This window comes from Phyllostomus discolor, chromosome 14 (genome assembly GCF_004126475.2).
Source record: "Phyllostomus discolor isolate MPI-MPIP mPhyDis1 chromosome 14, mPhyDis1.pri.v3, whole genome shotgun sequence".
Classification (NCBI taxonomy): domain Eukaryota; kingdom Metazoa; phylum Chordata; class Mammalia; order Chiroptera; family Phyllostomidae; genus Phyllostomus; species Phyllostomus discolor.
Genome location: NC_040916.2, coordinates 24838660 through 24863911, shown reverse-complemented (window position 1 = coordinate 24863911; position 25252 = coordinate 24838660). Strand labels below are relative to the sequence as shown.

Sequence of the window (25252 nt, the reverse complement as noted above, 5' to 3'; positions counted from 1 at the left end):
TTCAGGGATGGTCTGCCTTCTCCTAAAAACACCTGCCGCCAGAATCTACCTTCTCAAGTGATGCTCCTGAGAGCCTGATGCCCGGCACCGCCTGCGGGAACGAGGGGACCGGCTGTGGAAGCCGGAGTGGTTCCCAGTGCCGCTGGCCGAGGCTCAGAGAGGTTGACCAGAAGCTCCTCCCTGGGTGGCGGCCACTGCACAGAGCGGGTGCTGCCATCTGCTGGCTGGAAAGAGGATGCACCCATGGCCGCCCCTTGGAATCACAGCCGGATGGGGAGGGAAGGGACCTGCTCACCACCTTAGTTTACGCCCCAGGAAACGGACGCGGCGGTCATGTAACTGGCCAGGGGCATAGTCAGGGTTCCTATAAAGCCCGCTGCACACGTTTCTGGATTCAGGCGCGTGGGAGGTAAAGTCTTTAACCTGCCCTCAAGCCTTGCTCGGCTCTGCCTCTGTCCTCAGCGTTTCCACCAGGGCTGGGGAGTCACGTGCCCGCACTTCCACTGACAGCCGGCCTCTCCACCCTCCGCCTCCAGCCTTGCCTGCTCCGGCTTTGGCTCGGTCACAGGCAGTGAAAGGCGTCTGAGAGGTTGTGGAGGAGGGAGGGTCATGCCCTCCCCCCCACGCCCGCCCACCTGCCCAAGTACAGAACCAGAGAGGGCAGGCGGGCAGGCGGCACAGCCTCGGAGTCTGCTCCTGTGGGGCTCATGTCAAGGCACCCAACCCTCGGCTCTCCTGGCCGGCGCCCTTCCACTGTGCCCGGGGCCCAGGCCTCCGGGCCAGCCTCCTGGTGCCGTCTGGATGTCCACCCTCCTTCGTGGAGGGGAAATACACCGCTGTCTCCTTCCCAGAAGGACAATGAAATCCTGGCCTATTGAAGGGGTGCCCGTGTGGGCCCTGCCCCGGCAGTCACTGTGTTCTGGGGGTGCGTGTCATCACAGGGGCCCCCTTCCAGGGCCAGGACACACTGGGAACCAACGAACAGAACCCACACGCCCTGCCAGAGGTGGCTGGCTGGGTCTGCGGCGTGAGGGGCTGTGGCAGCAGGGCGGCTGCGGCAACACACACGTGGCCCTGGGCCCTCAGAGGTGCAGACCTCCGGCGAGAGCAGCTCCCCCCCACCACGTCCACCCCACCGTAGGGGGCGGCTGTGATGGAGGACGGCTCCGGCCAGCTGCTCCATCGGGGAAAGAACGCTATCGCCTCGTTTAAGATGAAAGCGCACAGAGTCTGTGCGTGGAAAAGAGACCTGCTGCTCATCAGAACCACCAAAGGTCTCCACTCTCTACCTTCCCCTTCCTCCCACGGCGAGCTGGCGTGGGGGTGAGGGGGGCCCCCGAGGGCTCCGGAAGCCGAGGCCGGGCGCCACGAAGACGCGTCTGCTCACGTCTCGCCCGCACCCACCACGGGGAGAATTCACAGTCGGCAGCCCCGTGCTACCTGGAAAAGACCGAACAACTGAACATCTGAAAACAAACATTTTCTATTTAATGGGCTGAGTAGACAGGTCTCTGTCGCAGCGTCTGCCACGGTGATGCTGCTCTTCCCTGCAGGCCGGGACCCTGCGCGGGCGGAGCCAGGGCGGAGGAGAGCCGGGCACCGCGGGGCGCGGGCAGACCCTCGGCAGGGCCGGGCTGGGCCGCCCGCCCGGTCCGCGTGCGAACGGGTGAGGCTTGCAGGCGCCCCCGGAGGGTGCGGACCGCAGGGAAAGGGGAGTCTCGGACGAGGCTCCCTGGACTCTCTGCCGCCTCCCAGGACACGTTAGAAAGGGTTGTCCAGGATGTTCACCCTCATGAGGAACTTGTTCTTCTGGATCTCCTGCAGGCTCACCTGGCCGGTCACGACCGCGTGCCACGACGGGAGGCCCTGCAGCGTCAAGGGCCACAGGTTCTCGGTCGGCTCGGAGCTGGAGTACCACCACTCCTGCGGTGGGGGGGGGAGGGACACAGGCCCGGTTGGCGCGCCTCGGCCATGGCGGTCCAGACCGGCCCGACCAGAGGTGGCCACACGTCGCCGGGCTCGTAAAGCCGTGTGACCCCAGACTACAGACACGCGACTGTGCCTACACACCTGGAACATGCACCTTCATCCACTCACTCCCCAGACCCCCATAGAGTCTGAGGTGCTGTGCTGGGTGTTGCGTGGGGCTCGCCCTCTGAGACGGGAGAAAAGGTGCGCCCACGGGTGCAATGCACACTGTGAAGTGGGGTGGGCCGTGGGGAGGGGGAGACCTCGCTCCGGGGATTTGGAGGGGGGCCCCGTGAGAACTCAGGAGGAAGAGGAGGTGCACAAACCTGAGCTAGGGACACGTCCCCCGTCCCGGGAAGAGTCCGGAGGCCCGCGGCGGCCTCCCCGCCCGCGAGGCCCCTCCGGACCCGGGCTGACGGCTGGCGCTCACTCACCCTGCTCATGTTCAGCCAGTGCATCTCCAGCAGGTTGCCCTGGGCCTCGCAGAGCTGCAGGGCCGTGTCCAGGAAGAGGTCACAGTTCTGCCCGTCACCCATGAGGAGGCACACGTAGGCCATGAGGTGGTAGAGCCTCGGGAAGAAGACGGTGCCCGTGACGTTCTGAGACACCAGGTGCTCCAGGTTCTGCGGAGAACACAGCGTCGGGGAGTCGGTGGGGGGCCCAGACGGCGGCGTCTCCTCCGAGGAGGGTCTGGGTGCGGCGCAGGGTGAGTGCCAGCTGGGGGGGGGCGCCGTGTGTTCACCGAGACGCAGCGGGGGAGGAGGGGAGCCACAGGATGCTGCTCAGGTGGGGGGTCCGGGCCTCAGGTGCCCGGTGGGGGGGTGGGAGCCTCAGCCTCTCCCAGCAACCACTCTAAAATACGTGTTTTCCTTTGATTACAGATGGAACGTGATTGATCAGAATGTAGGGGGGAAAAATGAAAAGAACAGCAACAAGTGTGAAAATCACCTACAACTCCAGCACCCAGAAGAAAATATCTCTAATATTTGGTCACATACTTTCCCACTATTTTATTTCTCACCCTTTACACATTCCCATATTCACATTCATATACTCACATTCACACAATCTCACACACACTTGCACACTCACGACACACAAACTCACACTTACAAACTCACATATTCTCTCACACACTCTTGCATACACACTCACATGCACACACTGACACACCCACACACTCAGCCTCACGCATACTCACAGTCATACACTCACACACTCACCCTTGCTCACACTGACACTCACACCACCACAGCTGGGATCCTACTGATCACACGGCAGGGAACGTTTTTTTCTCATGTAGCATGCTTTTGTGAATGTTTTTCAATGATTTGCTTCTTTTACATCCGGGCTCATGAGCTCCCGTGTCAGCGGAGCGAGGCAGTGACACGGAGGAGAGACTGGGCACAGAAAGCGGCACGGGGGGCCGGGTCACACCAGGGAGAGTGTGCCCCGAGCGTCACCGTATCACCTTGAGCCTGTCGCTGCCCTTCCGGAGTGAGGCCTCGGGTGGCCAGCTACTGCAGTTGATGAAAGAAGCCTCAGAAATTCAGGCTTTTAGAGCAGGAAACATCCCAGTGTTTAAATGTGTCACTCCTGCCTGTACCAGTCTTCTTGGCGAAGGCCGTTCGGTTCTTATATATGTTACCCTGCCCTGGCTGGCGCGGCTCCATGGACTGCAAACCACACGGTTGCCAGTTCGATTCCCAGTCAGGGCACGTGCCTGGGCTGCGGGCCAGGTCCCCAGTAGGGGCCGCGTGAGAGGCAACCACACACGGATGTTTCTCTCCCTCTCTTTCTCCCCCCTTCCCCTCTCTCTAGAAACGAATAAATAAAAAGCCTTAACATTATTTCCTCCTAGTGTTCTGGTGACACAAAGCTGAGACCGGCGCCTTCACTGATACACGTCCGCGCGCCCTCCCCTTCCTCCGGACGCCTCCCCGGAGGCGCGCTGCGGGGGCCGCGGGGGCGCACGTTGTGAAGGCCTGGGTGCGTCCGGCCCGAGCGCCCTGCGGACAGTCCTCGAGAGGCCGCCCAGCACGCAGGCGGCCTGGGTCCTGCCCCCCAGGGGGGCTCGGAGACCCGCCCACAGAGCGCCTCACCTTGAGCAGCTGCACGCCGCTGTCCTGGGCGTTCTCCGCGCACTCTTCGATCTCCTTCTGCAGGTGCAGCACCTGGCACTCCATGAACGCACAGATGCCCTGGAAGTAGAGCGCTGAGGGCGTCCTTCTCGTCATGAGGTTCTTGGCTTTGTTGAAAAATATCTGAAACGTGTCCCAGTCCTGCAGTCGGGCGTACCTGCGCCGCCGCCACGGAGGGACAGAGCGGTCAGCGTCGCCCTGGCAAAGGGTGGACGCCCCGAGCCCGGCCTCCCGGGAGTAGTCCCCGAACGCGGGCGGGCGGGCCTCTGGGACCCCGGCCGGGGGACACCAGGTGGCAGGGAGCAAGGGTCGGCCAGAACGTTTCGATGGTTTGGGACGAATGGAATCCTCGAGAACCCTCGGCCAGCGCCGCTCAGAGTGTGGGCCACGGCCTGCGCCGTCAGCCTCGCGTGGATGCCCCTGAGACACGCAAGTTCTCTGGTCCCACCCAGGCGTGCGGGTCCGACGGACCCTGGGGTGGGCGTGGGGCCAGGGTCAGGGTCGATGAGCCCGCCCGGTGGTTCCCGTCCCCCCCCACCCCGGCCCCCGGCCCCAGTGCGAGAAGCAGTGGCCCAGTCGAGGGCTGTGGGGTGCGCGCTGCAGGAGCAACGGAGTCGACTAAGCCATCAGGGTGATTTCTGGGCTTCAGGTTCCTTGACCTCTACCTCACATAGGCAAGTGAATTTGACTTTGAACTTGAATCTCGCACTTGGACTGGCAAGGATCATTACGTTTTGGACTTGAATTTCTCCCAAGGAATTTCAATCACGAGAGGCCTCTACTCCAATCTGGAGCAGCGCTAGTGGGCGGCCCTTCGTGCGTGCGGGAGGGTCTCCATATTGTCCTCCAGCCTCTCTTCCCGGAGCCTCTGGGCATTGGGCAGCACGACTGCGAACTTGATTTGAGGTGGGAAGTGGGACAGGGAGTGACCCCCGGCCCGGGGCGTGGCTGTGGAAGGCAGGCGGTGAGCGCTCGGAGCCTTCCCAGCCCCCCTCCGCGAGGCCGAGGCCCCGGCTGTGGGCTTGCCCAGTGAGAAACGGAACGGGGTGCAGGACGAAGCCTCAGGCTTGCTGGGACGTGGGGCCCTGAGCTTGCCTTGGAGGCAAGGGGCCCACCTCCCCGCCCTTCCCCGGCCACCCTGCCTCCTCTGATGAGGAGCGGGGGCTTGGGTGGCTGGAGACTGTGGGAGAGGAATCAGGCGGGTGTGCCTCAGCACCTGGGCCTGGGCCTGCTCGGCCCGCTGTCCCCACGGGGGAGGACGCAGCTTTCCAAATAGCCTGCTGCGGAGGGGGTCCGCCTACACTCGGGGTTCAACGCCAGGAAGCCCACTTGCTGGCAGACGCCAGCCATGGCCTCCCACACCAGCCCTACTAATAACGGTTTCCAGGGCGATTAGGTCTTGGGGGTCGGGGCGGGGCCAGTGGTGCTAGTTATTCGTCTCCCCCAGACCTCGGCCCTCAGCCCTCCTCAGAGGCCAGCGCTCTTTCCATGCCGTCCCCGGGGCACCGCAACGGGGCCCAGGCGGGAGGGGCACCGGCTGCCTGGGATACGGCTGGGCCAGCATCGCCCTCCTGTCCTGGGGGGGAGGGGCACGAACTGGTTAGTGGCCCCCCAGGTGCCTCGGCGTCAGTCCACTCTGACGCCTTCAGTCTGCCCTGGGTGTAAGTTTTACTTTTGCTTTCTTCTCTCTCTCTCTCTCTCTCTCTCTCTCTTTTAATCTAGGGCTTCAGCGTTTTCAGAGTTGGGGGTGCGGGCACGGGCTGCCGTGGTTACCAGATGGCCACAGACGAGTAGAGCCCCAGCAGGATCCCGCTTTGGAACTTGAGGATCCGGTTGTCCTCGTTGTGGCGGATGAAGTCCACACACTCGTCGAAGGCCCTGTACGTGAAGCCTGGGGGCGAGAGACGGGGCTGCTGGCCGGTGGGGGGGCTCCGCTCTCCTGTCCCGAGCACCACCCTGGCCACGTGGCTGCACTGCCTGGGGCGGTCCAGCCCAGCTTCTGTGGGCGTGTGTGCAGCCAGGACACACTCCCGTCGTGGCGACTAGGCAGGCGTGGGGCTCCAACCAGCACCCCCTGTCCAGCCCAAGGGGACAGGCCCCATGCTACCCAGGACTTCTCCGTCTTCCTGCCCCCGCTTCCCCCACCGGCAGCAACCCCTGCAGCCCCTTTCCAACTCTCGTGGGGAGGCCAGGCCCGGCGCGGCCCCCGAGGTTTGATACACACACCGAGGGCTGCCTGCTGGGGGCGGCCTGAGGGCGTCAGGGTTTGTCTCCTGAGTCCCCAAGAGGAGCCGGGGCCCGGGCTGCCACCGTCAGCTCTTTGGCCTTTCTCTCTCGATCTCAGCACCACTCAGGGCAGCTGAGTGAGTCCACGCCCCGGTCCAGGACACGCGGTGGCGCTGTCGGCCCCTGTCACATGTGCGCGTGAACGGGACATCTTGACTGGCAGCTCATGGCCGGCAGCTCGCTCCGGACTAAGTTCTGGAGACTCCTAGTGGGTCTCACAGTTGTCTCGCCCTCCAGACGCCCCTCAGCTCCCAGCCGGTTCGCTCCTTCCCCACCCCATGCCTCCTTCCGGCCAGGAGCCTTGTGACAGCCGGAGCCCAGCCCTGACTGTCGCCCCCGCAGCCCGGCCACCCCGCCGTCCCGCCGCCCCGCCGCCCCGGTGCTCACAGGCCGCAGAGCCGCACCCACCGGCATAGAGCATGATATCCAGGCAGACCAGGTAGAAGAACGCCTTGCTGAAGACCTGGTCCTCGGTCACGGCCAGGTCCCACAGCCACCCCAGCACCTGGATCATCGGCTTGTACCTGCAGGGGCCGGAGGAGAGCGTCAGCTTGGGCCCTGGTCCTGTCTTGGTCCCGCCTGGGAACTCAGGACCAAGTGCGACCCCGAGACGTCAAGCCCACCCCGAACTCTCCAGGCGGCTCCCATCCCACGCTGCGCTTCAGGGGCCTCCACGCCAGCGTGCCCACGGTCAGGCCGCGCCGGGACGCTAGGACTGGCTGCTTGTCTCCGGGCACTGCTTCCCCGAGAGACTGGGCCCCTTCCCTCCACCCGGCAGGGGTGGAGGCCTGATTCCCACGGTGGGGACAGCAATCTGACCTTCTCCGGTCACTGGCCAGAACCATCGGATGGGAAAGCCTAAGTGGGGTCAAGTTCTGGGGAAAGAGCATGGCTTCCAAAGGCTGGCTGATTACCAGTGACCTTGTCCGTCCTGCTGCGGACCCCCTCCCCCGCCCTCCCTGCGGCCAGCGTAAAGTGAGGCCAGAGGACTCATTCCCGTGGCGTCCTCCCCGTCTGGGGAAAGGCTGGACGATGAGCACCTGGTTTTCATCAGGAGACATTTGCTGAGCCAGCAGAGGACCTTATACTGAGCGTTGGGGTTCCGGAGCAGCGCCCACAACTTCTGGGCCCGAGTGCCTGCGGAGAACACGACAAGTCCGGGGTGCCCCTGGGTGCCGCTGGTATCTGCACGTCCCGTCCCGCCCAGCCAGCCCTTACCTAAGTCGACGGCCAAGTCCAAGTGGCCCATGATGACCTTTGTGTAGCCCAGCATGTCAGCCACGTACGCCACGATCTCGCTGCCCACATAGGTCATGGGGAGCCTGAAGATCCGCTCCATGGCCAGGACCTCGTACCTGAGCCACACGTCCTCCTGGCCGGTCATCTGGCAGTGCAGCGAGTACTCCAGGTAGGCCTTCACGATCTGCCACGGCCGGCCGGGGAGAGAGGGGGCGAGACTGAGGCGGGACCCCGGGCCGTGTCGCCCGGTGTCTGCTGGGGGCCAGGGCTGGCTGGCTGGCGGGCCGCGCCGCGGGCTTCGGAACCGAAATTAAATTGGGTTTCTGCCACCACCTCACCGAATCACCCGGGCAAGCTTGTGGGCCCCTCTTGCCCACAGAGATCTTAAGCAAGAATTTTAATTTTTGTGAAAAACATGAAAGTGAGAGCTTATATATGCAGACACGTGACCGCACAGCAAAAAGGTTGGAACGGGGGGAGGGGTGGGGGAGAATGGAGACGACTCGACTTGAACGAGGATACAAAATGTGGGGGTGGGGGGAGCCAGGAGGGAAGGGCCCCCAGGTGGAGGTGGGAGGTGCCCCCTCGGGGAGGAACGAGAGGGGGGCTGGGGGAGGGGGCAGAGGGGCTGCACTCTTCACTCCCAGCGCCCCGGCAGCGGCTCCCAGCGCCCCGGCAGCGGCGGTGTGGAATTGGTTCTCACGGGCACTTGTTGCTTCTGCAGCTGGACTGAAGGGGGGAGGGAGGGGCCGCTTTTGAAGAGCGCTCACCAGGAACGCCCCCAGAAGGGAAGGAGCGCCGGAGGTGGTGGAGGACGAGAGAAGTGCCAACCGGGGTGCAGCCTGGGCCGAGGGAGTGTGGCCCACGTCCCCCGGTGGGGGAGGGGGGCGCCGGCAGAGCCCCGGGAGGTCTGGGCTTGCTGGCAGCCGGAGCCACACGGGCCGCCAGGTCCTGGAAACACTCCCGTGGGGGTCCTTTCCGCTCGGCCGCACCCACGGCGGCAGCTGCATGAGGACGCCCGGGGAGCCCCTGCCCTGCTCCTCCGCCCTCATCACCGCCGGCTCCTCAACAGCGTCTTTGGATTCACTTTCCAGTTTTGACATTTGGCCCCGTCTCCCCCCGCGCTTTGTGAGGAGAGAAGCCCCCAAGTTCAGGAGAAGTGAGTAGAGCGAGGCGTTCAGAAAACGTCTGATGGATGCCTGCGAGGTGATGGGCGTCGCGCTGGGAGCTCAGCCCGTGGCCCAGAGGACGAGGCACCTGCCCTCACGGGGTGTGCAGGCCGCCCACGGCCCAAGGAGCAAAGACAGAAAACGTCAGACGGGAATCAGCCCCTCAGACAGGGTGACCGGCTAGACCGTGAACGGGCTAGGAGGGCATTGCTGAGCAGGCGGCCTTCCAGCCGGGGGGCACGGGGCTCAGTCAAGGTCAGGGGACGACCCCCCAGGCAGAGAGAACTCTCAGGACGGAGGCCTTCGGCGGGACGGAACGCAGGTGACTCGGGAACGAGAAGCAGCCCATGGGCGGCTCCAGGAGCCAGGAGAGGCTGGCCCGTCCCAGGCAGAGGTCCAGTGTGACGGGCCCCACCAGTGCCGCGAGTCCTGGTCCACTGAAGGGGCTTCAGGGTGGGGACTCGAGCCTGTGACAGGCGCGCTGCCCCCCAGCGGCCCCGCCCCGTCGCTGAGGCCTCCGGGGAAGAGCGACTGTCCCGGGAGAAGCCCAGGCCGGATGGACTTTTATAAAGGCACCAGGCCACTCTGCCTGAATGAGCTGGATTTAGCTTGATAAGTGCTTGACTTAAAAAAAAAAGATTTTTATTGATTTGGTTCGTTTTAGAGAGAGGGGAAGAAGAGAGATAGAGAAACATCGATGTGAGAGAGAAACACCCGTCAGCTGCCTCTTGTACACACCCCGACCAGGGACCGAACCCGCAACCCTGGCGTGTGCCCCGCCTGGGAATCGAACCGGTGACCCTTCGCTTTGCGGGACGACTCCCAACCCACTGAGCCACACCGGTCAGGGCAGTAATATCTTGATCTTGTCTCCTGGAGTTTCCGCCATCTAATCAAAGACCTCCCGGTCTATGTCCTGGACCAGTGGGTCTCCCGGGGTGGTCGCTGGGACCCTTTTAGGAAGGGCACATGGAGGTCAACGCTTGTTGCATAATGTCAAGGCATGATTTGTGTCAGGAAAAGCAGTAAAAGATCAAAACGAGCCAAAACAAAACAAAAACCCCCAACGACTCAGTGGGTGTCCTACCCAGCCCCTCACCATCATCGTCGCCCCGGCCTCTCACTGTCCCTGGGCCGTGCCCGGCCTGCCTGGCCGCGCAGAGAACTGACAGTGCAGCACACGATTCTTTTCCATGGAAATGTAACGCTTCGGGGGAAGCCACTGCCCTGGGACTAGAGGACTTCTGCATCCGTGCAAGCGCAGCTCTCTTCGGAACCCGTGGTCCCCTCAGGGAACAATCTGGCAGAATCTTTGACACGTGAGCCACGACTTGAGCTTTCTGAAAAGAGTTCTCCTTCACCACCTTCCTTCCCACCCCCACTTCCTCCCAGGTCTCGGGAAGCTCCGGGGCGGGGGGGGGAGAGCGCTGTGAGGGGGCGAGGGCAGGAGCAGAGAGAGACTCCATCCCCTGCAGAGTCCGCATGGGGGGGGGGGGTCACTCTGCCAAAACCCGCGGCAGGCTGCTCCTCTCACTGCACTTTTTGTTTGGAGAAACAGAGCTTTTTCCCTGTGAAGATGTTGATCATGTTAATGTGTGATAGATTTACCACTTTTTAAAAATAGTTTTAAGTTCGTGGTTTTGTTTTTTTACCTGAGAGTATCCACAGACACAACCCATAGGAGTGAAAGCCGGCCGGGGTCCCCGACCATCACTGAGCACGCGCAGGGGCCCTGGGGCCGGCGTGCCGGGGGACGGCTGGCCGCAGGGCGGTCCGGCCGGGGCTCGCGCTCCGTCCGCGGGTCCTCAGTCCCAACGGGCGCTCACTAGGCGCCCCTCCCCACGTGAGGCGCAGACACTCAGAAGGCACCTACCTGGAGATCGTCCTGCGTTTCCAGGGCGGCGTTCATGCCCATCAGAACCGCCAGGTAGGCGTAGTACTTGCAGTGGAAGAAGTAATTGAGGTTGTAGATCTTCCACAGCAAGAAACAGCAGGTGGTCTGCTGGTGAAGTTCCGCCAGCCTCTTCTTCCTGCGAGAGAGAGTGTGCGCAGGGACGTGGGTCACAGGGGCAGGGGACGGCGCCGGCGCGGCCGCGGGGCGCGGGGTCCAGGCCCGCCGCCTTGCCCAACAAGCGCATCGAGGTTCATGAAGCACATTTTCTCCACTGCGAAACAGGGACCACGGGACCGCGACTGGGTGAGGGTGTTAATTAAGATAATGTACGTGCACCAGCCATCCAGTCATTGGTATTTACATAAAGCTACTTCAAAAGCACATTTTTTATCATTCCACCACATCTGAAGTCTGATGACAGCCCAGCAAGAAAGGACGGAATAATGGACCCCATTTCACAGATGCTGAAGGGGAGACTCAGAGAGGTTGAGTCATCGACTCAACGTCACACAGCCAGAATGGCGTGGTGCCAGGACCCACGCGGCCCGCCCCCAGTCCGGCCCGTCCGGCGGTCCCTCCCTCCACTGCATGCTGCTCTCGGCAGCCAGGTCTCAGCTCAGCGGAGGCGCTGGCTGGCCCCCAACAGCTGCATTCTGGTCCCCCAGACCCACGTGTGGGATCCGGACCCCCAAGGGTGTGGGTACCCACAGGGGAGGTCTGTGGGGCGTGCTAAGCTCTGGGGACTCGGCCTCCAGGAGCGGGTTAGTGCTCTTGTGAGAGACCCACAAAGCCCCCGCCCCTTCCACCCCATGTGGACACAGCGAGAGGTCTGCTGCCCCCCAGAGGGCCCTCACCCAGGGCGACCCCTGCTCTCGGCCGCCCAGCCCCCAGGACTGCCATGGGGTCTCCGCTCAGGGCCGCGAGGACCCCGCTCTGCCAGCCCCGCCCCGTACCCTGGCGGGGAGCTCTGTTTGGCCAGCTGATTCATGTAATAGAAGTGTTTGTTTTTCTCAACGCGGGTGTAGAAAAGCACGGAGATCAAGTTGAAAGGGAAGGGCCGGTTGAGGAGCTTCAGGGCCTTCCTCAGCATTTTCTTGGCCAGCACCATCTGGCCCATGTTGAAACAGACCTGCAGGGAAGGGGGGGGCTTCAGCGGTGCGTCCCCCGACACCCCCTCCTGGGACCCTCCTCGGAGACGCCTGTTCCCGGCCCAGGAGCAGCCCCTGGGCACCCCGGGCGGGGCTGCCCGCGTGTACGCGCAGAAGGAGGGTTGGGTGACTGGCATTTAGCATCTCGGGAGCACCCTCCACCTCTGAGAAACCTCTACCCATTCGTGTCCACTTGGGGGACTGCTAGAAAAACATTTCATAAAGATGCCCGGACCAGGCAGGTCTCGCTGCTGGCCGGGGCTGGTGAGGAGGTCTGAGTACCAGTGCCTGGGGGTCCGGAGTCCTGGATGGGACCTGGGGGGGGTGGGGGGAGGGTGTACAGAGTGCAGGGCTGGGGGCTGCGGCTTCTGTGTGCAGCCCCAACGGCGTGTCGCAGAACACGCATGCTCTTCGCGGGCCCTTACCTGGCCTTTGAGGCTGTAGAAGGTGGCGGACTCAAAAACGTGACTCTGAGACTTATTGTTCTTGAGCGATTTCAGCAGCCGCTCCCCCTCGTTCAGGTAGGTGTACGCCTGCAGAGATCGCAGGGGTGCGGGGAGCAGGGGTCAGGCCCACGGGGCCCGCCGCCCCGGACTCCACCGCAGGGCAGGTGCCGGAGCTGCTCCGGTACCCCCAGCGCCTCCGCCCGCCCCTGGTGCGAAAGGGCCCCTAAACCCCAGACAGAAACTCAAGGGCAGTGCCCTGCGGCAGACACAGGCTGCCTTCACGTCCCTCTCTGTCCACTCGCTGCAGAGGGCGAATCTAGAAACCTCTCTGCTCTTTCCTCGGTCACGTCAGGGGCCACGCCTGAAATTGTTCCCGGGCCAGTGCCGCCCTTGAGCGATGTCGTCTCAGCCTCCCTGATCTCCGACCCGCACTGGCAGCCCCTGGCGCACCCCCACATCCACGAGGAGCGGCTGGCCCCTGTGGCAGGGTGAGGTGGAACCCCCCCCCGTGTGCCCCCAAAGGGCCGATTCCAGGAAACGGGGGAGGAGGGTGAGGCCCCGAGCACCACTCCCTGCCGTCACCTCTGACCTCCCGTGGCGGTGTTAGATGGGAGGGTCTGGGAACCGGGACCCCTGAGGCACAGTCCGACTTGGGGAGCAAAATAAGGTGGAGCCCCATCCCCGAAGTGTTTCGCCCAAGGGGCATGAATGGGGTGGGGGCGGGAGGGAGACGTGAGTCTGCAGCCACCCCAGTCCTGCCGGGCTTTCTCGGGCGCCAGGGGCACATTCTGGAACCTCGCTCTGAGCCCAGCTGTCAGTCACTGCCTTCCTGAGCGCCCCTCCTTGCCCCGCCAGGGCATGCCCTGCAGGTCTGGCGAGGCAGCCCCGGGGCCCCCCACACCTTGTCTTCCCGGGACTCCCTGGCCTCGCCGCCCCCCCCCCCCCGCCCCCATGTTCCACACACGTGTGCGTAAAACATGCCGTGGGGACTCTCATCCTCGACACAACTACTTGAGAGAACTGGGGCTTGCTGACATTCGTAATGGTCTCCATCGTAAATGTGACGTCTGCCTGAGGTGGGAGGGTGGATGGGGCTGCCGTGAGAGACGGGAACTGTGACACACAGCCGGGGTGGGCGGAGGACTGCAGACTGGGCTCCCATGGGGGGGCGGGGGGGACGGGGCCCGGGGGGGGGGGGCACTTCCTCAGGGGAGCTCCTGGAAGGTGAGCCGGCCAGCGGCTCCCTGAAAGCTGGCCCAAGGCCAACCTGGGAAGAGAACCACGGCAGCCCCCAGCCCCCAGCCCCAGCCCCTGGGAGATGGGCCTGCAGCTGAGCAGCTCACAGCCTTGACACATCTGCCGTCCAGAAACCCGTTCAGCCTCCCTCGGCTCGGGGCTTCCCAGCTTGCTCGGCCCCGGCTTCCCTGCACTCCCTGCCGCGTGCCGAGACCCCGGGCATCCAAGGCACCGGTGGCCTCATCCTGGAGAAACGTGCACCGGAGTGTTGGCAGGTGGAGGGTGCGCGTGAGGACTGGGTGCAGAAGACCTGAGCGGGCGAGCCTCTTTGGAGGCCGCGACGTCAAGACCGGATCTGCACTCATCCAAAGACCTACCAGTATTCGGGGAGGACAGAGGGCAAGGGCCGTGTGTTGCTGCTGAGGAAGACTCTGGGGGCACCGGAGCACCGAGGCCAAGCGTCCTCTTTGCATCATTTTGGGGATGACCTATGCACCCTGCCCCCGCCCTCCGTACAGGTAGACAATTCATGGCAAGTCCCTCCAGGTGGCAGTATTTGCAATGCCGCGGAAGGCTATCTGCAATTTGTTCAAGCTTTTTTTTTTCTCAGTCTCGTGTCCTTTCCTTTCTGAGAAATCCGACTTCCCAAGGAAAGGGGTGCTGGCGGGCATCGAGGGCCCGAGGGAGTCGAAGGCGCACTGGGCCCCGCCCCGCCACCCCCGCCGCCTGGGCCAGCCTCGGGGGTGTCTCCGGGCGGGGACGCGCACCATGTAGTTGTCCCTCAGGATGAGGTACTCGGACGCCGTCTCCAGGAAGTAGTACAAGGCCTTGCTGTTCTCCCCCAGGGCCAGGAAGTGGTGGGCCAGGGGCATGACGACCACCTCCAGGATCTCCTCGCACTGGCAGGACTCCAGCGGGATGATGTCCGCCTGCGACGGGCTCATCTTGGTGATGAGGATGTCGAAGAAGCTCAGGACCTTTTCTGTGATCTCGGTGCTGCCCGGGGGCAAAAACAAACAGGAGGGGTGATGGGCGGGCACGGCGCGGCTTTTGGCATGACAACATCTTGAAAGATGAAGAAAAGAGGGAGACACGACAGCCTAACGCGGATGCCCCCGACCGCGCTCCCACGCACACCGCGGATGGCTCTGGGCTTGTGCCCGGGGGGCCAGAGGCTCCGGCCAGCCCGAGGCCCCCAGCCGTCTTCGGAACCGAGAGACCAGCGTGTGCACGTGCCCTTCGGCCGTCACACGGGCCTGTACCTGCAATTTTCCGGGGAGATCTCCAACTTTCCCAGAATCTCTATTCTGGAACAGCTGAGGTGTTCTTCAGCTGGAAAACAAACACAGGAGTGGAATGGGCCATCGGAACACTCTGTCCGGCACTGACGCCCGGCGTTCGGCGGCGAGGAAGGGCAGGGAACCTCGGGTTTAAAACCTTCAGTCTAATCCTCACTTCAGTGCGTTAGAAAATCCTGCAATGATCTCCCAACAGGAAACACCGGAGGACGGTGCCCGCCGGCCACCCCTCCAGCGCGGGACAGGGAGGAGTCCAGCGCATCCCCTGGCTGTCTGTCGGTGAGGGAGGCAGGGCCACAGCCTCGGTCCACTGGCCGCGAGGCGAACGCATTACTGCAAAGGTTGTTTACTCTGAAAAGGGACGGTTCACGTGCCTCATCATCACCTTCTCCCAGAGGGCTTCTGTGGGTGTCCTCGCTCCCACACAGCGACTGCCCACGGACCTCCACGCAGGCCTGTCTCGTCGCCCTCATCAGACGGCGAGAGGGTTGACTCACCCTCCACCATCCGCCCCAAACTGCCACCTAGTGCGTCTCCCGTGACCGGGAGCTGAAGACACTGATTAGGCCTCCACCCTCCCACTGACACTGCTCCCGTCAGGGTTACCTGTGGCCACCGTGTTGCTAAATCCATTAATCTGACGGCCTGGCCCCCAACTGGCCTCCGGGTCCCCCGCTCCTCGGGGCCTTCCCTCCCCGGCTGCCACTCCTCTGCCGACATTCCGAATGCCGGGACGCCTCCATTCTGTCCTGGACTCCCTTCTCCATCCGAATTTTTTCCTTGGGAATTTCATCTGCCCTTGACTTTCAATTTCACCCGGATGCCCACGACTTCCGGTTGTTCCCCTGGGAGGCCTGCCCTGGGCCCTTCCCTGTGGATCTGAGAACCCACCCTTGCATCCTCAACCCCACTCCCGGGGCAGTCTCGGGCCCTCAGGACGGGGAAGGCCCCATCTTCCCTGTGCTCCGGCCGAGTCCCAGGAACACACTGGCTCAGGCTGAGATCGAGAAGGCAGCCGCCACCTTGGGGGCCCGGGAGCCTCGCGGGTTCTCACCAGAGAAGTCCCTTCCCGAATCCTGGCCCTCCCCTCGCCTTCCTCAGGTTTATGTCTCCGATCTGCAGGAGGGCTCCAAGGCTGGAACCGATTCTCGGCTGTTTGCTTTGTGAATCTGGCTACCTGTCTGTTCACCTCCCTTCGGTTCGCAGCGTCCACTGCTTTTTAATGCTTGCTACCAATTTCAGTGCCGGCCTCACGTTGCACACACGCTGCTTTTATAACAACACTTAAAAATGCATGTCCAGCCCTGGCTGGCGTAGCTCAGTGGATTGAGCTCGGGCTGCAAACCAAAGTGTCGCAGGTTCGATTCCCAGTCAGGGTACATGCCTGGGTTGCAGGCCATGACCCCCAGCAACTGCACATTGATGTTTCTCTCTCTCTCTCTGTATCTCCCTCCCTTTCCTCTCTAAAAATAAATAAAATCTTTTAAAAAATGCATGTCCAGTTTTTTAAAGCTGTAATGCATGAAGGGAGACGCAATAAGTAGCGGTGATAAGCACTAGACTCAGCGACAGGGACAATACGTCCCCTTGACACCCTCCCTGCCCCAATGAGACGGGACTACAGCTCATGTCTCGTCATCTTTGCGCCCAAGAGGGGCTGGACACCCTCACGGACAGAGTCTATGCGTACACTCGAAGGCTCTCAGCCAGACCTCTCTTTCTTAAAAAGGGAGCTTGGCCAGGCCGAGCGCAGTAGCCACGGGAGGCGAGGGCCACAGGGCGACGCCGCTTCCTCTCTGATCAAGTCCTGGAAGAGGGCGGAGTGGGAGCCGCCCCCTCGCTCTCGGGGTCACTGCTGCTGTGGCCCTTGTGCACCGCCACCGCCGCCAGGTTCCTCAGCCAGGACGCCCCCCGAGGCCAGCCCTGCACACCGGGGACCTCAGGTGGAAGGCACACGGCACGAGCCTGGCATCCTATTGGCCTGGGACTGAACAAACTCTGTCGCCTGTGCTATGGCATCTCACAAGCTCTTGAACCTTCCGGGACCTCAGTGTCCTCGTGTCCACAGCGAGAATAGCCTTCCCCGGTCAAGGGCTGCTGTGAGGATCAGCTGAGAATGCGTGTCCAGCAGAGAATGAGTAAGGACTTCTTTTGTACCTCCTATGTGCCAGGCACTTTAGACACACAAATTCCTCCCCAGTTTCTAACATCCTTATGACACCGACTCCTCGTCTCGTAGCCTCAGATCTCCCAGCAGCCTCAGCGGTGGTCCCCGAGGCCGTGGGCTAGGGCTGCTGCCCACAGGCAAGGGCTGGAGTGGGTGTGGCTGTCCCGAGTCCGCCGCCCCCCAGGCCTGCGGGAACCGAGTCCCTGGGCCCTTGAATCCTGCACCCCTGAATCCTCCACGGGGTTTCCCCGGCTCACTTGGCTGGAGGCTTGTGTTGCCAGTTTGTCACTTTGTGGCTTTTGCTTCCTGGGTGGCCTTGGGATCCTGCCCTGAGCCCGGCGCCTGTTCCCCGGGGCCCTGGCCTGCATGGCCCTGCTCAGTTCTCTCCCACACGAGTCCTTTTCTGGCCCAGCCTTGCGTCCAACTAGACCGACAGAGCAACGTTCTCATCTCCTCCAGGACCTTGGCCCTGCTCCCGCTTCCCCACGTCAGACCCCACCCCTGTGTCTGGCGGGAATGCCGCTGGCTCTGTTCGACCCCTGTGGACGGTTCACTGTGAACTGCGGCCACACCCCACTCGGCCAGAGTCTCGACCCCCAAACCCCCGCTGACCGCCTCTGGGGGAGACTGCCGCTGCCAGACTCCACCACGTGAAGACCCTGCCAGCCCTTCCCCGTGCGCCGGCTCCGCTGCCGAAGCCTCATCCCTCCCCGTGCCCAGGCCCTCGGGGGGCTTGAAGCCCTCGCGCCCACAGGAGTGGGTAGGACTAACGGCGAAAGGAGAACATTTACGTCTGAGGTCCTGGACGTTGGCCATCTTCCGGATGGAGTCCATGTCCAGGGAGTTGAGCCGGATGTCCACGGTGAAGTGGTGGTAGGGGATGAAGTCCCCGCCGTGGCAGTGGTCGCACTTGTGCGCCCTGTCCTCCAAGTAGCGGGCGCACTTCAAGTGCATGTCCGTCTTCTGGTCCTTCAGCCACAGCTCGTAGGCGGTCTTCTGCATCATCGGCCGGCAGAAGCGGATGATGTGGCACTCGATGACCTCGTTCTCCAGCTCCCGGAGCTCCTCGTCCACCTGGTTGGCTGGGGCAGATGGACGGGCGCATCAGCCGGGGGCAGGGACCGGTGCCCGAGGCTCCACGGGGCGGCCGGCTCTCGGAGGGAGCCGTGCCCTGACCTGAGGGGAAGCGCAGGTTCCCTCCGGCCCTACTCACCCATTCCTTCAGTGGGCCTCAGAGACAGGGAGCGGAAATTCACCTCGAACGAGGTGGCGTTCTGCTTCAGAGACCGGCAGAGCTCCTTGCCGCTGCGGAAGCAGTCGAAGATGTTGCATTCCACCAGGGCGGCCAGGGCCTTGATCATCATCTTCATGTTCCAGCAGGGGAGGATCTCGAACAGCAGCTCGGTGGTGAAGGTCAGGCCGATGATGGCCGCGCATCGCACCAGCATCTGGTAGGAGAGGCTCATGCTGTCCAGCTGGACCAGGGAGATCTCTGCGGGTGGAAAGCCACGAGGCAGGGAACTGGTCACCGTCTTCATCAGGCACATCCCGGAGAGGGACAGGAACCCGGCCCAGCGGAGCCCGAAGAAGGCTCTGCCCCGCACCCGCTCCCCAGAAGGTGCTTGCACAGAGGGCGCCAAACGTGCAGGCGCCGCGGTCCGCAACGGCGCCCGGCACCACCGCCAGGCACCGCCGCCAGATGAAAATGAGGCCTTGGTCAAGGTGCTCTGAAGCTGCGTGGATGTGCAACAGGGTTTGAGAGGGGAGGAGAGGCTGCGGGGGGGCCACGGTGGCCCGGAGGAGCCAGGCCTGCCGTCCACGTCCTGTGCTGACCCCGCCAGCTGCTCCTTTTCCGTCTTCCTCCCTGGAGGCTCTTTCTCCTGGACCCTCCTGGCTCTCAGCCTGCCTGAGACCTCCCCGTGCCCCCAACCCCCCCGGAGGTTCCTTTACCCTCGCCACAGCCCGTTAGCCTCTCTGTGCTCAGGAGCAGGTGCCAGAGGGCCCCCGGCACCGATCCGACTCCCCCTCTAAACCCTCTGTCATCCCCCCAGGGTCCCTGGCTACTTGGCCAGAACGCCGTCATGTCACCCTCATCAGGGACAAAAGGAGCACTTCTCAGCTCGTCCACAGAACACTCTAGAAGCCGAGCCAGTCCACCTCGCTGTGTCCGCAGACACAGTGAATGAAACCACAGAAGGGAGCCGGACGCTGTTTTGGAGACGAGGAGCCCGAGGCCCCCCGAGGCCACCCCCTCAAACACGGGCAGCTCTTCACAGACGGCGGGAATGGGGGCTCAATGCGGACGAGCCCGTGGCTTGAAAGTCGCTTTTCTTTCAAGGAATAATGGCGCATCTCTGAGACAGATTCCCCTCTTTGTCGTTTCTCACTGAAGCAGACGGCGGAGAAAGTGGCAGTGCTCCCTTTTCTCGCTCGTCTCTTGGTTTCGGTTTAGTGGGACACGCTGTGCCTCCTTCTTTCACGCAGTTGGAGAAAACTTTGCTCAAAGCAGACGCTACCCCACGCGCAGGGGAAGGCGGTGGCTCCCCGTCAGAAGCAGGAAAGCCCAGCCTCCCGGGAGCCCCAAAACAAGCAACCCCAGGGGTCACGACCTTCCTGTTTCCTTCTCCCATGTTCATCCCAGCGGGAGCAGAGGGGTGTCTAGGCCCCGGACCCTGAGCGCCCGGGTCAGGCTCTCCGCACCTTTCAGCGAAGCTGGCGGGGACAGGTTCTTCAGCCTGACGCCTCTGGCGAGCTTGCAGATCTCCTCGCTCCCCTCCTCGCCGGTGAGGGTGAATCTCTTTAACTCCTCTGTCGGCTTAGCCACGTTCTCTGCCGGGGCACAGTGGGGAAGGGAGGTGCGCGGTCGGTGGTCTGGCACCATCCAGACGGTCCGACACGCTGGGGGCGGGTCTCTCGCGAGCAACAGCAGGCCGAGAGGCGTGCTGGCGCCCCGAAGAGTCTGGAATACCGTGTGTTAAGTAGAGCTGATCTCTGAAAGTCTCAATTTACTCAGAAGATGTTTTATTCCCCCCTCTAAAAAAATAAATAAATAAGCAAAACGAATGGAAGTCTTCCATAGTACATGCAGTTTTGTGAAGATTAGGTTCAAGGATTACCCGGATGCACCTGGTAACACGTAACAACATACATGTTCCTGCAGGTTCAGATGCTCACGCTCTGATGCAAACCCTTTCATGGGGAGGGGGTCTGCTGCTCACGACGTGGTGAGCGTCAGAAAGGGACATCGGTTTGGATAGCAGACCTGCCCGGTCATGTCGCCTCCCGGTACGCCAAAGTGCCACATTCCCTCACCCTCCCTCTGGGATGTCAGCCCCCCCCAAGCCCTCTGACCCCCCAAGCCCTCTGACCCGGGTGGGACGCAGCCCACGGGAACGCCCATCCGGCCGCCGCCCGAGCCGGACAGAGGGCTGAGCAGCGGGCACTCACTGAACAGGTTCTTCCAGGTCACGGTCTTCTCCTCGGACTCCACCGGCTGGAACACGAGCACCCGGTGCAGGTCCAGGTTCTTGAGCAACTCTTCGCAGTAAAAGGGGATCCCGCAGCTGCCCTCCACCAGGTACCTGTCGGGAGGGCGGGGCGGCCTGTGTACCTGGAAGAGCCACCCTTTGGGAGGGAAAACTGGGTCTTCTGGATGACCGAGAACAACCTCTTCATCTCCACAGGTCTCGGCTCATTTGCCAGGTTTAGGGATTGCTCTTTTTTATTTTCTGTCGATCATTTTTCTAATTACATAAACCATTTGGCTCTTTCCAAAGCCAAAACTACATACTAAGGTACATTCTCAGTCCTGCTTCCCCTTCCTCACCTAGTAAGTGACCACTAAAATGTTCCAGTTGGTACTTTAAACATTTCTTACAGAAGCTAGGCAGCCTCGCTGGAGAGGAGCGAGGCGGATACCGGGGGGCTGTGAGCAGCCAGCGAAGGGAGAGGTGCTGCTTCGGGGGGCCTCCGTCCAGCCCGGGAGGGGGTGCCTGAGCGGGCCCCGCGGCACTGACTGGACAGCCGGCCGTCGATGTGCGTGGACAGACCTGCTGACACCAGGCCCCGCCCCGCCACTCACTGCCCGCTGAGCAGGACCGAGCTCAGTTACAGGCTGTGGCCTTCCACGTTGCCAGTTTGCCTCACACAACGCCCTAAGAATGAATCAGCCACACCCGTGCCCAGCGTGAGGGAAGGGAAGCAGAGCGGAAGTCACCCAGCAGTCTGAGCTGGCACAGCCGAGACCGGGGCAAAGAGGAGGAGAGTGGCATCCCCCCGCCTCCCCGCCCGGCTGGAGAACGGCCCCACGGGGAGACGGGCCGGGCGAGGATCCTGAGAGAGGCACTTTACACCACAGCTCAAGGAATCTGGTGAGACCAGGACCCAGGCGGTGGACTCGGGCATCGAGCCCTGGGGTCAGAAGCAGGCCACTCACAGGTCCAGGTCTTTGGGGATGCCCTTGACGTTGAGGTCCAGGCAGACCTTGTTGCGGATGTCGCTGGGCTGCACTGCGCCCAGGGTGATGTAGGTGGTGTTCCGGTTCTTTATGATGGTGCTGGCGGACGGACAGGGCGTGTCAGGGAATGGGGACAGGGACATGATGATGAAGATGGGCACCGTCTGGATCAGCTTCTCCAGGAAGGCCCAGGAGGCCGGGTCCACAAACTGGCCCTCGTCGATGATGAAGATGATCCTCTCCTGTTTCACGGTCTGGACGAGGCACAGAAACAGAGAGAAAACTGCTGTGGGGCTCGGGGATTGTGTACCCGTGTGGGTCTGTCTGCCTGTGCATCCGTGGGGTGCGTGAGTTGGCATTCAATATTTCCCTCCCAGTAAACCCATGTTAATTTAGATTCCCCCGACTTGGAATTTGTAGCAGCTTGACAGAGCTGGTGGGAATGGACTCTTACTTGGTCAGACCTGTGTGCAAAGAGGATGCAGATTTGTAGGACAGGTGGGATGTGGCCACGCAAATCACCAGTACATACAGTAACGGGCGTTTACTACACGTCATTTAAAAAACATTTCTTTTGGGCCCTGGCTGGCGTAGCTCAGTGGACTGAGCGCGGGCTGTGAACCAAAGCATTGCAGGTTCGATTCCCAGTCAGGGCACATGCCTGGGTTGCAGGCCACGGCCCCCAGCAACCGCACATGGATGTTTCTTTCTCTCTCTCTTTCCCCCGCCCTTCCCTCTCTAAAAATAAATAAATAAAATCTAAAAAACTTTTTATCTGATATCAAAGAGTTAAAAATTTTTTTTTGAGATTTTATTTACTTTCAGAGAGAGGGGAAGAGGGGAAGAAAGAGAGGGAGAGAAACATCAGTGTGTGGTTGTCTCTCACGTGCCCCCTACTGGGGACCTGGCCTGCAACCCAGGCATGTGTCCTGACTGGGAATCGAACTGAAGACCATTTGGTTCACAGGCTAGCGCCCAATCCACTGAGCCCCACCATCCAGGGCAACTACGTGTCATTTTAACCTATTGGCAAACAGAGGCCCCCTAGGGAGAGCTATGTACCATTTAGTCACCCAGTGCTTATCCAGCACAGAGGGACAGGGCCTCACTGGGCCGGTGCTGGGGACAACGGGGCTCAAGGAGGTTGGCCCAACCCCTGGCCGCGGTACCTCTGGCCTCTGTTACACTTAAAACAGGTCCCAAGACCCTTTTCTTGTGTACGCTGCCCGTCCCTGCCAGGTCTGAGTTATTATTCACTCCTTAAGTGTTGATGGGGTCGCCATGGGGGCCAAGCGCTGTCTGGGGGCTGGGGCCACAGTGTCCTTACGCCTCAGAGCCGGCCCTTGTCCGGCAGGGCCGTGCTGCCACCTGCCTGCTGCCCCCGCTCCAGGCTGGGCTCGCCTCCCTCGGGGTCACCGGAGAAGAGGCCGGGTTGCCCGTTCTTTCCCTCTGTGTTTTTATAAAGAACAGCGGCAAAGGCTCCTTTCACACATCAGCTCTCCTAAGGCCATCGTTGCAAGGAACCCCAGCCTGCCTTGTCGCACACGTGCAGTGACTTCCCCTGCCGGCCCCGTTGTGTCACCGGGAAGGCAGCTCTTCCCGGACGGGACGCCGAGAACACTGTCACCGATGGTTTGTCCGGCCTCGCCTGCGAGCCGAGGAGAGGGAAGCGGGAAGAAGGAGAAACGCACCAGTTCCACGGCCACCGCTGGCCCCGGGCTCCCCACATTCACACCGGGCAGAGCGAGGCGGATGCTCTGCATGTGGGCGAGAGCTGGCACGTGCGTGGTGCTCCGGGGGTCCCCGGCTCCGTGCGATGCCCTCCACATGAACGAACTCGTTTAACCCTCCTGACGACCCTCAGGGCGGCGGCGAATATGCGTGAATCACTTCACTGGGGAAATCTGCTCACGAACAGGCTGAGGACCCGAACCCCGCCAAGGCCGCGCAGAGAGCTGCTACCACAGCCTGTAGCTGCAGCGCAGCTTTGGCGCTGGTTTCCAAGCTAAATGGCACGTGAGAGCCACCTGAGACGCTTCCACACGAAAGCCCAGCCCCGAACGGATTCCTAAGCCCACCCCCAGCCCCTCCGAAGCATCAGGCGTGGGACCCCGGCTCCACGTTTTCTGAGCAGCTTCCTGGACACTGGTGACGCGCGGGGCCCAGGGCCTGGCATTCTGGAACTGCCCACGCCGCCTTGCTCGTCCGCCTGGACAGAGGAGGCGGATGTCCCATTGTGACCCTGATGCAGCGCCACGCTCGTTACACGCCCGTGGTCATTTGTCATGTGCCGGACACGGCGCGGGTCCAGGTGGCACAGGCAGGGGCGAGCGACTCACTGTCCCCCGGAGCTCACAGATACAGTCGGAAATGCGCTCCAAGTGCTACGGACGCGGGCAGAGGAGGGGTTGGTCACAGCTGGTGGTTGGGCAGGCCTCCCCAAAGAGGCGACACGGAAGGACGAGGAGCAGTTCTCCAGGACAGAAAGAAGATCGGGTGGCTTTTCTCTCTTCAGCAAAGGGAATCACTCGGGCAGGAGGAAGCGCGGGTGCGTCGGTGTTCGGGCGCCCTGGTGGTTCCCCGAAGGGTGACTCGGGTGACGGGGTGCGAAGTGCAGGGGCTGCTGGGAAAGCTATGGCAGCGGTCCAGAAGGAGAGGGAGCCCGAGGGACAGCGGGGAGTGACAGAGGATCCCTCCAGGGACGCCCAAGGGAGGAGCAGGAGGGCCTGGTGACGGAGGAGACACGGGCAGCTGGCCGGGAAGGGAGCAGAGAGAGCGGTAAGGGGCGCGTGAGTGAACTCTCCATCAGCTAAACCCCGGGGTCAGGGTCGAACAAGGAAGAAAGGGCACCGGCGTGGGGGAGGATGAGAGCACTATGGGACACTGAAGTAAGTGGGGGTTCCTGCAGGCCCGGGGGACATGCAGCCCCTGGACAGGGGCCCCCAGCGCTCCTCAGAGAGCGGGGACAGCGCCGTGCAGAGGGAGCTGACTTCGGCCGTGCCCTTTAAGCCCTGCAGCCCCGTGAGCCGGGTGCCACTGCTGCACATTTTGTGGGTGACACAGCGGAAGCACAGACAGGCTAGGTCACCCGCTCAAGGTTGCCCAGGTGACAAGAACCAGGCCCACGGGTTCCAGCTCGGGAGCCTGGCCACACAGCCTACACGCACGGCCCCCTAGATGTGAGGCATCTCACACAGAGGGGGTTTTCGGGGGGCCGCACTCCCAGGAGGCACGTCGAGGGACTCTGGTCAAGTTTAGCCATGTCCCGAACAGCCTCTCAGCGCGAGGTCTGGGGGACGGAGGAGAGGGAAGCACTGCAGAGCTTCTGGCCGGTGGAGCCCGGACCCCGAGGCCCTGCGGCCCTGGGCTGCTCCCCCACGGCTCGGCCCACAGACAGGCGCCCTTACTTTCTCCAAGATCTTCATGAACAGCGCCTCCAGCTGCTTCTGCTTCTTCGAGGCGCTCATCTTGGAGACCTCTCGCGTAATCGGGAACTGCGGGCAGAGTGAGGAGAGTATCGAGTGTGGGAAGATGGCCCCGGGAGCCGCCCGCTGCGGGGCGGTCCTGTGCCCTAAACCCCTCTCGTGTCAGGTGACCCCGAAAGCCCTTCCCGGATCTACTCCCCCCGTCACTGAAGCTAACGGAGATCGGAGGGGCAGGGCACGCTCCGTGCCTGCACCGGCTGTCCCCCGGGGAGCAGAGGGACTCTGCACTACAGGCTGGCGAGTACCGTGCAGCGAGGAGGGGGAGGGGAGGGGAAATGAGCCGGCGGGTGGCACTCGGTACGATATTTCTCGACACCTT

The 25252-nt window shown here is 62.5% G+C and overlaps 1 protein-coding gene across 1 annotated transcript in view; it reads right to left on the bottom strand.

Annotated features, from left to right (window-relative positions):
- Nucleotides 1–1681: 1681 nt before the first annotated feature.
- The window catches only part of ADCY10 (adenylate cyclase 10), a 39480-nt gene continuing 15909 nt past the window's right edge, over nucleotides 1682–25252 (bottom strand). Inside the window, exons 15-31 of the mRNA XM_036015284.1 lie at nucleotides 24856–24942; nucleotides 21428–21702; nucleotides 20440–20573; nucleotides 19693–19821; nucleotides 18206–18484; nucleotides 17784–18074; nucleotides 14780–14859; nucleotides 14295–14516; nucleotides 12271–12378; nucleotides 11651–11826; nucleotides 10677–10833; nucleotides 7436–7818; nucleotides 6804–6919; nucleotides 5883–6000; nucleotides 4071–4266; nucleotides 2403–2591; nucleotides 1682–1923 (exon numbers count right to left, since the gene is read on the bottom strand). Of these exons, the coding sequence (XP_035871177.1) occupies nucleotides 1762–1923; nucleotides 2403–2591; nucleotides 4071–4266; nucleotides 5883–6000; nucleotides 6804–6919; nucleotides 7436–7818; nucleotides 10677–10833; nucleotides 11651–11826; nucleotides 12271–12378; nucleotides 14295–14516; nucleotides 14780–14859; nucleotides 17784–18074; nucleotides 18206–18484; nucleotides 19693–19821; nucleotides 20440–20573; nucleotides 21428–21702; nucleotides 24856–24942 (3102 nt within the window). The 3' untranslated portion in view covers nucleotides 1682–1761. The remainder of the gene's footprint in view (nucleotides 1924–2402; nucleotides 2592–4070; nucleotides 4267–5882; nucleotides 6001–6803; nucleotides 6920–7435; nucleotides 7819–10676; nucleotides 10834–11650; nucleotides 11827–12270; nucleotides 12379–14294; nucleotides 14517–14779; nucleotides 14860–17783; nucleotides 18075–18205; nucleotides 18485–19692; nucleotides 19822–20439; nucleotides 20574–21427; nucleotides 21703–24855; nucleotides 24943–25252) is intronic.